The sequence below is a fragment of the Egretta garzetta genome, unplaced genomic scaffold (genome assembly GCF_000687185.1).
Source record: "Egretta garzetta isolate BGI_Z169 unplaced genomic scaffold, ASM68718v1 scaffold293, whole genome shotgun sequence".
Lineage (NCBI taxonomy): Eukaryota > Metazoa > Chordata > Aves > Pelecaniformes > Ardeidae > Egretta > Egretta garzetta.
In genome coordinates this window covers 41,653-53,381 of record NW_009259318.1, presented here as the reverse complement: position 1 = coordinate 53,381, position 11,729 = coordinate 41,653, and the positions used below count along the sequence as shown (strand labels likewise).

Sequence of the window (11,729 nt, the reverse complement as noted above, 5' to 3'; positions counted from 1 at the left end):
TAACATTTGGTTTCACAATGCAGCCATCAAAGGCGTATAGCAGATTGCTAGGAAAAAAAAGTGTTAATGGAAGGAAAAAATGGTAAAATGTGGCAGCTTAGATGCCTTCTGTGAAATATTTTTTTCAAGTTGAATGTGTTGAAACAGATGAAACATTGCACCTTACTTGCATTGTACCTTGCACTTCCTACTGCAGTAGTAAGGAATTTTAGATAGTTCAACTGTTAGTTGTGCTCATGAATTATGACTTTGCTGTACTGAGTATAGTGAATTTAGTCAGTTCACAGACATCTGTCAGCATATTAGGAACAGGGTTTCATTTTTTTACCAAGGAACTGCTTCAGTCTTTGAGAATATTTTCCAAGGAAATATTGCATATTAAAGACATATTATTATTTTTTGTTTATTTTAAGGAAAGTTTCAAGATACTAAGGCATAGTACTATACACAAGTACAAGGTGCATATATATACCAGGAGTATATGTATATATAATACAACACAGATTCTGGCACACAAAACTTCAAAGAACTCATGCAATGAAACTCTACTCAGAAAAGTGGAGGCATCTTTTTCCTTCAAGTATGACAAGTGCTTTAATAACACGTGATGTGTGTACCTTGGGCTCCAGAGATCCCAAGCAGTGTGGGTATAATACAAGAGCTCAAGTAAGATCTGTGGCAATGGATTCTGCATCAGTTTGAGTACTGATTGTGTGTAGCTCTGAACGGAGCACATAATTATTATCCTCACTGTTATTTGCATAGCAATTAATGTTATGATAGCACTGATGTTTTTGAGGTAATGATTTAATCCAACCATGATGTTTGGCTCTACTTTTCACAGAAATTGCTTCCAAGGGTTCCCTATAGTCTTCGCACAAATGTCCTTTTGTTTCTATAAATATTAATGCATATATAAAAATAATTATATGGATAAATAGAGCCCTGTGTTCTTTCCATATCCCTGTACCTCAGACAGGGGAACAGTTGGAAGAACAGATTTAGGAAAGAAGGCAAACTGCTCTGGAAGAGGATTATGGATGGACAGTAGTTAGTGCGTACAGTAAGTAATTCAGTGAGTACAATCATCAAGGATGTAGCTGGACTGGTTTATGACTGGCATGTGTTAGTGTGAAGTACTGACTGAAGCTCAAGGAATATAGAGATCTGTGAGAATGTGTGGTTGCCAATCTAGAGAGTTACGCAAGAATCATTGCTTGACTGTAGTTTATTCTTTCAAGTTGCTTCCTAGGCTTGTAGTTTTTAGCTTTGTAGGTTTTTTTTCTCTCTCTCATTTGTGAGCCTGGGGTGGGGAAAATGCAGACTAAGAGGAGGTTTAGTCTGTAATGACAGGTCCATTTGAATCGCCATTCTGAGGAAGCTGCATGATAAACAAACAAAAATGTATTTAAAACTTTCAGTTCCTGAAGTCGGTATCTCACAGTGGCAGATCCCACATCTCTTCTTGCAATGCTTCTTCAGGTGAAATGAACAGCCTCTTTCTCACAGATCCAGAACTGCTTTGTTGAACAGGAGTGTCTGGCATAAATAATCTGTCCATATAAGGAAGCACAGAAGTTGTTGTCATATAGAATAACCCTAGGAAATTAAAGGATACAGCTTAATGATATCCCGGTGACATCATGTGATCTATATTTGACCATTTGTAATCACACTGATTTACCGCTGGAATGTAGAGTTATTTCCCCCTTGGAGCTATTTTATTTGTACTAGGTGGCCCTTTTGGGTCTGGCACATGTGATCGAGCTGTACTTTGCCACCCATTGCTCCTTATACAGGACACAAATTCAGAGCTCTATAGCAGATACTATGGTCCCCGTGTTCCTTCGTCACTGCAGATGTGACAAACATGGGAAAGTAAGAGGAAGCACAAGTCTCATATAATTTACTGTGGCCCATCAGATACAATAATGCTGGTCCTAAGCTATGAAGGCTTACCAATTTGTCGCTTCTTTTGAAAAAGCTGTTCCATCCTCCCAGTACCAGGCGCTCCTTTGAGATACAAATGATAATCCAACCCAGTAAAACTCTGAAACCTGTGGCAGAAAAACCTGTAGGTATGAGAAAATTATCATGACAATGTTTCAAAAATAAGACCTAAGTTCCTGTATTTTCCAGCTGTGAAGGTTCTGCAACCAAGAGAGATAACTCTTTCTTACTCAATAGGAGAGTAATCTGTTGTCCATGGTTGTTTTCTATGAGGTAGTGCTGACTATTCTGATTATGAGATCATTCAAATACTGTTGTTTATTGCATTTCCACTAGATAAAGGTACCCTGGATCTGTAACAACACTGCTTTTTTAAAGAAAAAAACAACCAAACAAAAAAAGCAGCTTTATCTTGTCTGCCTTTAGATATCTGCAGTTTAGCTATAGATATGGGACCACCATCTAAGCCCCAGTTAGAGTCAGCAGATATCTGGCCAACAGATCCAATGGAGCCTGAGAAGTGATTCATCTCACCCCGTGGGAATGCTACTGAACAGTGGCTGTGTTGGCCAGATCTCCCACTGACTGTAACGGAGCCTGAGGAAGAAGCTCTGAAGTTGCAGGCTGCATACACTGTAGATGCCCGAAGTTAGGTGAGATGAATCTCTGCCTAGAGGGCAGAGCCTGTTGGCTAAATACAGGCCTCCAGCACCTTTTGAGTTTCTCCAACCTGTCTGAGGTCTCCACATATGGCTGACAGACAAGACCCAGAACCTATGGGAGAACTGTACCTTGCTGGAGGCCAAAGAGAATACCCCCAGGCACCTCAGATTCCCCTAGAAACCTATGCTTAGGAACCTGAACTATTCCCTAGGTGTCCAAGTGCTACCGAAGAGGTTCCTCAGCATCTTAGCCTGTTCAGATCCTGCAGATACTCTACTGCTGCTTAGTAGCATGTTTAGGGACTCATCCAAAATCTAAAATTTGGCTTAAACTGGTCTGACCTCAGTCTGGCTGCAGATGCATATACCAAACATGGAAGAAAAAGCAAGCACCCGGACATCTGGAATCAAACTATCCAGGGATTTATATAGCATACCAAAATCATCTCTTGAAGGTGTGGTGTTCAGGTGTCTCCCAACAGTTTGATCCAGGATGCTGCTAAACTCAGTAGTAAACCATTTCCCCTCTTTCTATTTTGTCTCTACCCATCTGATTTTCACTTTAAGAAAAAAATCCCAAAGGTCGGCCTTTATGCCTTAAAATAAAAGATTTGAGAACCCCCATCTGGAAAAAGGAGAGAGATTTCCAGGAAAGCTTGTTTCCTTTTAAAAGTTGTAGGTAGCAAACAGAAAATAAGGATATTTGGGCTTTGTGTAAGCTTAAGAGCTGTTGAAAAAGAGGTTCCCAGATAAGTGTATACAAAAAGGGAAAATATGGCCTTGAGAGCAAATTACAGGTTTTTCATTAGTCAGCAGAACACCCCCAAATGAGTAAGACTACTTAAAATTATGAATTCCTTAAACCTTTTCCAGTCATCATAATATAATCTTCTGATGTTTAGCCTTTGTGCCATCATTAACACCACTCTCTGGGGGTATAACACAAGGTCAGAAAACAACCTTGTATAGTCGCTTTGCACTGCAGCATGCAACTGACAGTACCATGGTGAATCGGCCCCTCTCTGTTTCACATAGATGTGGGTTTGATGCTGGAAGCCCTCAGTAACAAAACTGGTGGAAAGAGATAATGAAAAAACATGCATTCTGTGTGCTGGGTCTCTCCTCCATGCTGATAATATGCAATTTGTTTTCTCTGTGAAAACCTAAGTATTAGCTAATTAAGGTATTTTATACAATGGCTTATTCTATTTCTCAAAATATGTAATTTCACTATTTCTCTCAGCACACAATTTAGAAAGTGTTGCAAGTCCTTTGAGAGTCTTGCGACTTGCAGGAAGGCTACCTGACCCAGAGAAAATTAAATACATGTACTGTAAATGACCAAACTAGTTTCTGCGTGCAAGACTCCTGGAAGTTAAAATACCTGACATAAAGGAATGCATAAGGTTAAGGCCATACCATCTTTGATCTGTCTTTTAGCACAAGAAGAGTGGAGTTTCTTGAGGAGCAGAACTTCTGGCTTTGCTTCCATGTTTTCTTCTGCTTTGAAATGTAGAAGCAGTTGTCAGCTCCACTGTTTTGCCAGCTTGCTGGACAGAGAGCACAATTTGTTTCTAGAAATCAGAGAGAGTATTATGCAGACCTGTGAGGAATACAGGGGCTTGACTGAGAAAAGATTAAGGGCAGCCATGAGTCATCTGAGCTCTTGATGGGTGTGACACAAATTGTTTTGCATGTTAGTGTACACATATCAATGTCTCAAATACTGCCACAATTAAAAAACAGACACTAATTGATCAGATCTTTTCCCTGTGATTTTATAGTCTCTCAGTCTGAAAAGGGGGTGATTTGTGTTTGTTTACGTAACAACCACATTTACCATTTTTCTCCTTCCCTTCAAAACACAATGCTTCCCTCATTTCCTGCAGCTTCTTTCCTTCCTCAGGATCCTTAGAAACCTGAAAAACTGAAGGGCATGAAAGTGTTTATCAAAGATTGGTTTTCAAAGTTTGTAGCTTTAATTGTAGCTTTAATTCATAGCTTTTGGCGTTTTTTGATTTTTTTGTCTACTTCATTTGTATGTCCACCATTGTATGTACAACATCCACATTTTCTTCACCAGGAGGGTTGTGCAGCACTGGAAAAGGCCACCTAGGAAGGTGGGGGCATCTCCACCCTTGAAAATTTTCCAAAGTCAGCTGGACTTGGAAGCTGACTTGGAAGCTACAGGTGAGTTTATCTGGGGTTGGTGATAGTCCAGCTTTGAACAGTGGGGAGGAAAGGGTGGGTGTCAGACTAGAAACCTGAAGAATTGCCCCTTTGCTAACATTTCTGTGATGCCATGGACCACACTGAGTATTTGTCCTGGGCACTTGCAACTGCTTCCCTCATGCCCAAAAGAAGCTGGGCACTCTCTGTCTCTGCTTCCAAATGTAATGGGGCATCATCTTTGATTGTTAATTGAAATGTTTATATGGAAAATCTGCTGTAACCGTTGGGCAAATGCACCAGTCACAATGCTTTGACGCCAGGATTGCCCTCCCTGCAAAAAGCTTGCAATCCAAGAAAAAGAGGGCACTCTTAAGTGTGAAAAATTCCTCTAACAGTCACAGGGGGGCACCATTATCCAGATAGTGTGGCTAACGAGATGAACTTCTAGCTGTGAAAATTAAGCATTTCAGAAATGGGTTAGGGTTAGGGTTTGGAATTAGACTTAGTCAGAAGTTAGGGTTAGGGTTAGGTTTTAGGGTAAGGGTCATTATTATTAAGGTTAGGGTTAGGCATTAGGTGTTAGGGTTAAGGTTATGGTTTAGTGTTAGGGTTGGCATTAGGTTTAGGATTTAGGCTTATGCCTAGGGACAGGTGTAGGGTTAGATATTAACTTTAGTGTTAGGATGAGGGTCATTAAGTTTAAAGTTAAGGTTAGGGGTTTAGGGTTAGGGTTAAGGTTAGGGTTAAAGTTAGGGGTTGGGTTTAGGGTTAGGGTTAGTTAGGTTTAGGTCTTGCATTGTGATTAATGTAAACCTTAGGGTTAAGGTAACTATACGTGCAGATATTAGTGATCCCTGGTGACCTGTTCTGACACTCAGTTGCAGGGGGACTTCTGTGGGAGAGCTGTGCTGTTGCCCTTTTTGCCATATTATTTCCATTTGGGGGAACAGGGACAACATGGACAGTCTGTAAGGGGAGAAGAAGCAGTCATACAGCTGGAATTCACTCCCACAACAGCAGCTTGGGACACCACAGTACTTACAGAGGGCCAGCAGGGCTACCAGCCCTGTCAGCAACACCAGGCACAAAGTGAGGAAAGCAAATGCCACTGGCTGCCATATGGAAGATGAGGCAGAGGCTCCTGGGACAAAAAAAATAATAAACCAAACATTCAGCAACAAAAATAGCAGCTCTCCTCACCACACGGTAGTATTACCTCCACTCTGACATCACCAGTTCACCTTTATCCTGTCTGCAGAGCCTCTTCTTTTTTTACTGCAGTTTTATTATCACTTGCCTGAATTTCCTGCAGTCATTTTGCGAAACATTTGTTTATCCACTGAGAATGTTAATTAATTGAGGGTCTAGTGTTTTAGTGTAAAAATTCTCATGAAATAGGTAAACAGATTAGATCTTGCAGTTCCCACAGTCCTGAAAATAATAAAACAACCTCTCCACTTTGAAAGGGAAAAAATACCATCTAGTTTTGGATAATCCCTGTGACTGTGGTTTCTAAATGATTGCAATGTTTGAACACTAAACTGTGCTTCTCTCTTCAAAATTTTTATTGTGGTTCAATGTCTAATCAGGAATATAGTTCTTCAGGATTTTATAGCTGACTATCCTCTGATTAAAATATTTTCTTTTATATATATGCAAGTTTCCCATTTGGGAAGCAGTGCTCTGCAATTTTCTGTAATACTCTTTCATATCTATTTAGAGTCTTCAGGTTAATTGAGAAGTATTATACACATCAAGTATTTTACTTGCGCCCAGTGCATCAGAGCAAGCACGTCCATCGAACTAACCTTTTGTTAGGTGAGAATGATCACTCTCCAGAGGTGCCCAGAACTTCATATAGACTTGGCAACTAAAACTTACATACCCAAAGTTAAGGGAGACAACCCTAACCCTCACCAGTTAAGGTCATTTGAAGAGATTGTAGATGACACCACATTGACATGGTGATTGATATGCTGGAGGGCAGGGCTTCCTTTTAAAGGGACCTAAAAATGCTAGGAATCAGCTTGTAAGTACAACAGCTCAACAAAGGCAAATGTGAAGTCCAGCATCTGTAATAGCACAGCTCCATGCGCCACTACAGGTAGGGGACTGACTGGCTAGAAAGCAGCCATGCTTCAGGGTTCTGGTGGACAAGTTGAACATGGGTCCTCGAGTGTGCCCTTGTGGCAGCGAAAGCTGACCAGCACTGGACTGCATTGGCAAGACTGCAGCCAGCAGGTTGAGAGAAGTGATTATTCCACTCTACCTGACAGTCATGAAGCCACGTTGGGGTACTGTGTCCATTGCTGAGCCTCACCGTTCAAGAGAGATGTCATCAGGGAGTCCAGGATAGGAATACTGAGTTGGTCAGAGACCTATATAGAGAGGCTGAAGGACCTAGGCTTGTTTAGCCTGGAGAAGTGGAGGCTAAGGGAGGACCTAATTTCAGTCTTCCACTACTTAAAGGGCTTTACAGATGGAGCCAGACTCTTCTCAGAGAGGCACAGCAAAAGGATCCAATACAACAGTCTCAAGTTGCATCAGGGAAACTTCCGATCAGATGTGAGGAAAAAGAATTCTTCCCCTTCAGCACTGCAACAAGTGCCCAGAGATGTTGTGAGATCTGCATCCTGGAGGTTTCTAAAACTCAAGTGAACAAGGTCCTGAACAACTTCATCAGACTTTAGAGCTAACCCTTTTGAGCAAAAGATTGGAAAAGATGAACTATAGAGGTCCCTCCCAACCTAATTTGGTCATAAGTTTATCTACTTTACATGTTCTCTGTGCGTATCCAAAGGCCATTTTAAGAATTTGCTGAGCTTGCCAACCTGTTTCTTTCCAGGAAACTCCATCCCTAGATCACACTCCCTAATACTTTTTCCTTGGTTTTCTGGCTGCTGCTTGTCAACAGCTTGTCCTCCATCCTCCTTGTCAAGCAGTCATTCTTAATGGATAGCCCTAGATCTTTTCCAGACAGCACCAGAGTGATGTTAATTTAGTCTTTGTCTTCTCTACCCATCCTGCAAATAGCAATATTTATTTCACACATAAGCCACGTGGTGAATTTATGAGCAGCAGCAACAGTACTCAAGTCATCATTTTATGCTCTCAGGCATTCCACGGGCACAATTTACTCCCTTAGTTAACACTCAGCTCATTTATACAACAACTTTGATTATAAACAAATAATAATATACTCCTATCAGAGCTTACATTTACTGATAAATAGGGTGCCTTTCTACTCCCTGTAGCTGAGGAAATTGCTCCCATTTCCAACGTCTGCATTATCTGATAAAACTATAGTGTCTTCCTCTCTTGTAGTGCCTTGCTGTAATAAATGAGTCCTGCAAAAATGAAAAAAATCCATAGAAAGGTGGAATTTGTCTTCTGTGTTGAAGTAAATGGAAAAAATAATTGGACTAAAGATAGGCTTCAGAAAAAAATATTATCTGTGATCATAAACGATAGCACACAAGACTATTGTGGTCATTCTTTCTGCTTTTTCTGTGAACATTTATCTAAAAATATACTATACAGGTTAGAAAGATTCTAAAGCAATCAACACAAACATGTTGTGTTTAATGAATTTAAGTTATGCCCTGATTTAGACAGAAAAGCTAATTTCCATCTGTACTTACTGTCTACTGTAACACAACTGGCTGGAGCCTTAAATGCAGAAGATTTTTTGCTGCTCGAATATCCAGGAGTAATAACTGAAGGTGAGGGTCGTAAATTTAAAGCGGTGTAGCCTTCCTCATCCTCCATCTCCAGCTCATCACACTTCTTCCCTGCAATAGCAGTACTTTGGGAGTAGGAGCACACTGCAGGGAGACCAGTGCTGAGGCGACAGGAATGGTTCGTGTTTCAGCATTTCCAGTGAAACCACAGAGGAAGCTGGCTCTGTTCTGATTACTCTGTCATTGTAAAAGTGTAGAATATTGAAAGCATGTTAAGGAATTAAAGTGGCACTGTCAAGCATGGGTGTTTTCTTCCTGAATGTGAAGATCAGGAGTCTTGGTTCCTGACTGGAACCTAAGACTGTTTCATTTAACTATCCACCTGATCTGATCCTGTAAATACAGCAAACATCAGGATATTCTACCACCTTAAAATGTGATACTCCAGAATTAGTTGCTATTTTGAGTTAAGGTGTGAAAGATCATACCTTGAACTACCAAAAGTTCATGTGTCAGGGCACAAATGCAACACACCAGCTGCACTGAAAGCAATAGGCTGAATATCCATACGCTGTTATGAAATAAATGAAAAATGAAATAATTTTACAAAAATTCACTGAAATAAATACTAGGAGGGGGAAAGCTGAGCTGGAAGGACGGTGACGCCAGGAGCTTGGTTGGCAGTCATTTCGTGATTGCTCAGCCTGTGTCAGAGAAAGACCAGACTATACTGAGGAGCTGTTGAACTTTAGACAGAAGTCACTCTGCAGAAGTGGCTTACCCATCCTCACTCTCCATCTCTAAGCTCTTCACAGTGCCTTGCTCCAGTGCTGAGCTGTAGTTCTTAAACATCTTCAACGAGTAATTCTCCTTAACAGAGCACTTGCCCAGACATGATGAGTCACGCTGTGGTGACAGGGTGAGTCAGAAGGGAATTGCAAGAGAGGAATTTCTGTGGTAGCTGTTCTTGCTCTTGTGTGTAAAGTTCAGAGTCTCCCATTTGCCAAATAATATCAACAGACTGGAAATACAGTGTAATGTCTGGGCTATCCTTCCTGCCTCGCTGTGCAGGTGATAGATTTTTTTCAGAGCAGAAATATCTCTAGCTGCATCTATTTCTTGCATTATATTTTACCTGTATGCAAAGTGAAGGCGTGAGGGAAAAGCTGGGAGTAAAGGGTGCTTAAAGTTTTGTTACACAGATGGGCACGAGGAGTAACATTCACTGCATATTCATGGTGTATCCATAATATCCTCATAAAACCTTCATGCTAAATATGGTGTAAAAATCCTTGTCTATCAATCAGGCCTGAAAACTGTATGTTGGCATCTTAGTGTAAAAAGGGCTTTTCTGCAGAGAACTGGGAGTCAAGTATGTCTATGCTAATGAATTGGGTTGCAGGATTTTATGACAGTAACCTCTTCAGTCTTAGCAAATAACTTCTGAAGCATGTAATGAATCTCCTTTGGGAAAATTTTTCTCTAAGCTGATTTTACTTCTGGAGAGAAAACAGGAGGCAAAATAATTTTCTTATATTATTTTTATAGCTCTGAATTCAATAAGCAGTCTTAATTATATCACTTCTTTTTGAGTCACCTTTTAAACCAGAACCTGCTCCAAGAACATAATTAACAAAAGCATTAAGATGGAGCTTCAGCATGATGCTCTCTGTTCTTGTAAGGATCCAGGGCAGGCAAAATGCCTTGTTTTTTCAGACTGAAATGAAAAGAAAGGTAAACAAAGGCAGGAAGTTTGGGTCTGCATTTGAATGCAGCCCGTTGCCACGAATGCTGATTTAGAATCCCATTGACTATGTTAATTTGTCATGAACGAGTGACTTTACACAATTTGATTTAGTAACAGTTTAGAATTTACTTGTGGCAATCATGGGATTTGATTGTGACATTTTAATAGCACTCAATCATCAGACGATTTACAAAGTGATTAGACAAAATTAATCAAAACAGCAACTTATTTAAAAATTCAAAGATGGCAAGGTTCACTTTATTACTGCATGGAAGAAGTACACAAAGGAAAAGTAAGTTACACTGGAGTGAGATTCACAGAGAGATCGTGGGTGCAGGGGATAAGGAGGACCCTCCTGTTGAGTCACGAGGTTCAGAATAGACCCCCTTGCTTTCTAAACTCCTTCTCAGAGAGGAGTCTGGGTGCGGCTAGGTCCAGTCTTAGTCTCAGACTTGGTCAATGGTTTATATCTAAGGGTAATATATATATCTATATATCTAGTAGCAGTATAGGATTAGCTTTATAACTGAGTCATACACCTATAAACTACTTAAATGGGTTCACACACGCATACACACAGACATAATTTCCCCTGCCCTGGGTGGGAAAGAGCGGGCTCCAGAGGAGCAGCAGCTCTGGCTCCGTGTGGGTGGGGGCAGGACTGGCGGCAGCTAAACCTCCTCACGTACCAATAACTTTGTAATTAAATCATACATCTACAGACTACTTAAATCAATTCATGCATGCTTACACACAGACATGATTTGAGAGACAGATATATGTAAAAGTATACTGGTTAAAAATTCCCCTCAAATTCAGTGAAATACTCACATCAAATGTCTTGGCATTTCTCAACAGGCGAGGGTTGAGCCTCAAGGAGTGAAGGGTTTCAGCCCAGGCTCCAGGTTTCAGCTCCAGTCGGTCTTTGATGATGGACCTTCAATCCTAGCAAACTCAAGAGTTTGCTTAGCTCTGAGAGGCATTCCACTCAGAGGGAGATGCTGGCTGCAGCCCACTGTAGTCCAGGAGAGCTCAAAGGGCCTCACTTAAGACTGTGCTGTTCATAGGGTTGTGAGATGATTGGCTTTAGTCATCAGCAAATTTCCAGTCCTGGCCACAATCAGGTTGGAAACCACTGGCATTCCAGTAACGATGGTACTGTGCCACTCGGGCTACGATTCAGATAAGGTATGTTCAGAGGCTATCAGGGGATAACTGATTGTTCCTGTTCTTGCTCCCGGCCTCAGCCATGTAGATGTTTCTGGTACGGACAGTGCCACCTAATCGTCCGACTCCTTACACCAAGGCCAAGGTCTGACGGGAGTTTCTGAGATCATAAAGCAGTTCAGCAGAAAATAGCAGGGTGGGGGATGCACCACCACCCCATATATAATTTTGTCAGCAGGCTGGACATAACAGCTGTGTTTATTAACCAGAATGTGACCTTGCAAATAGCATTAGGTAGAGTTTATGACTGGGGTGGGAAACACCCTGTAGTGTGTAACTGTGATTAAAAAA

General features: G+C 41.0%; 1 protein-coding gene across 4 annotated transcripts; it reads right to left on the bottom strand.

The window, feature by feature from the left end:
- Positions 1–135: 135 nt before the first annotated feature.
- LOC104124176 (natural killer cells antigen CD94) lies at positions 136–11,075 on the bottom strand. 4 transcript variants are annotated; one of them, XM_009636488.2, is made up of 7 exons: positions 11,043–11,075; positions 8,426–8,701; positions 5,827–5,925; positions 4,453–4,539; positions 4,032–4,186; positions 1,960–2,072; positions 1,289–1,599 (listed from the first exon to the last, which is right to left on the bottom strand). In XM_009636488.2, exons 2-7 carry the CDS (start codon positions 8,550–8,552, stop codon positions 1,479–1,481), a joined length of 702 nt encoding a protein of 233 aa, XP_009634783.1. In that variant the 5' UTR covers positions 8,553–8,701; positions 11,043–11,075; the 3' UTR covers positions 1,289–1,478. The 4 variants fall into 4 exon arrangements, with proteins under 4 accessions (XP_035747939.1, XP_009634783.1, XP_035747940.1 ...); XM_035892046.1 differs by lacking the exon at positions 11,043–11,075 and having other exon boundaries at positions 136–1,381; positions 8,426–10,590; XM_035892047.1 differs by lacking the exon at positions 11,043–11,075 and having other exon boundaries at positions 1,960–2,057; positions 8,426–10,590.
- Positions 11,076–11,729: the final 654 nt, after the last annotated feature.

Excerpts from the sequence above, each read along its gene's own strand:
- LOC104124176 (XM_009636488.2), bottom strand. The coding sequence starts at position 8,552 with ATGGAGGATGAGGAAGGCTACACCGCTTTAAATTTACGACCCTCACCT. Across the intron at positions 5,926-8,425 it reads CAGTTGTGTTACAGTAGACA|GAGCCTCTGCCTCATCTTCC; the intron begins GTAAGTACAGAT and ends TTTTTGTCCCAG. Across the intron at positions 4,540-5,826 it reads GGTAGCCCTGCTGGCCCTCT|TTTTTCAGGTTTCTAAGGAT; the intron begins GTAAGTACTGTG and ends CATGCCCTTCAG.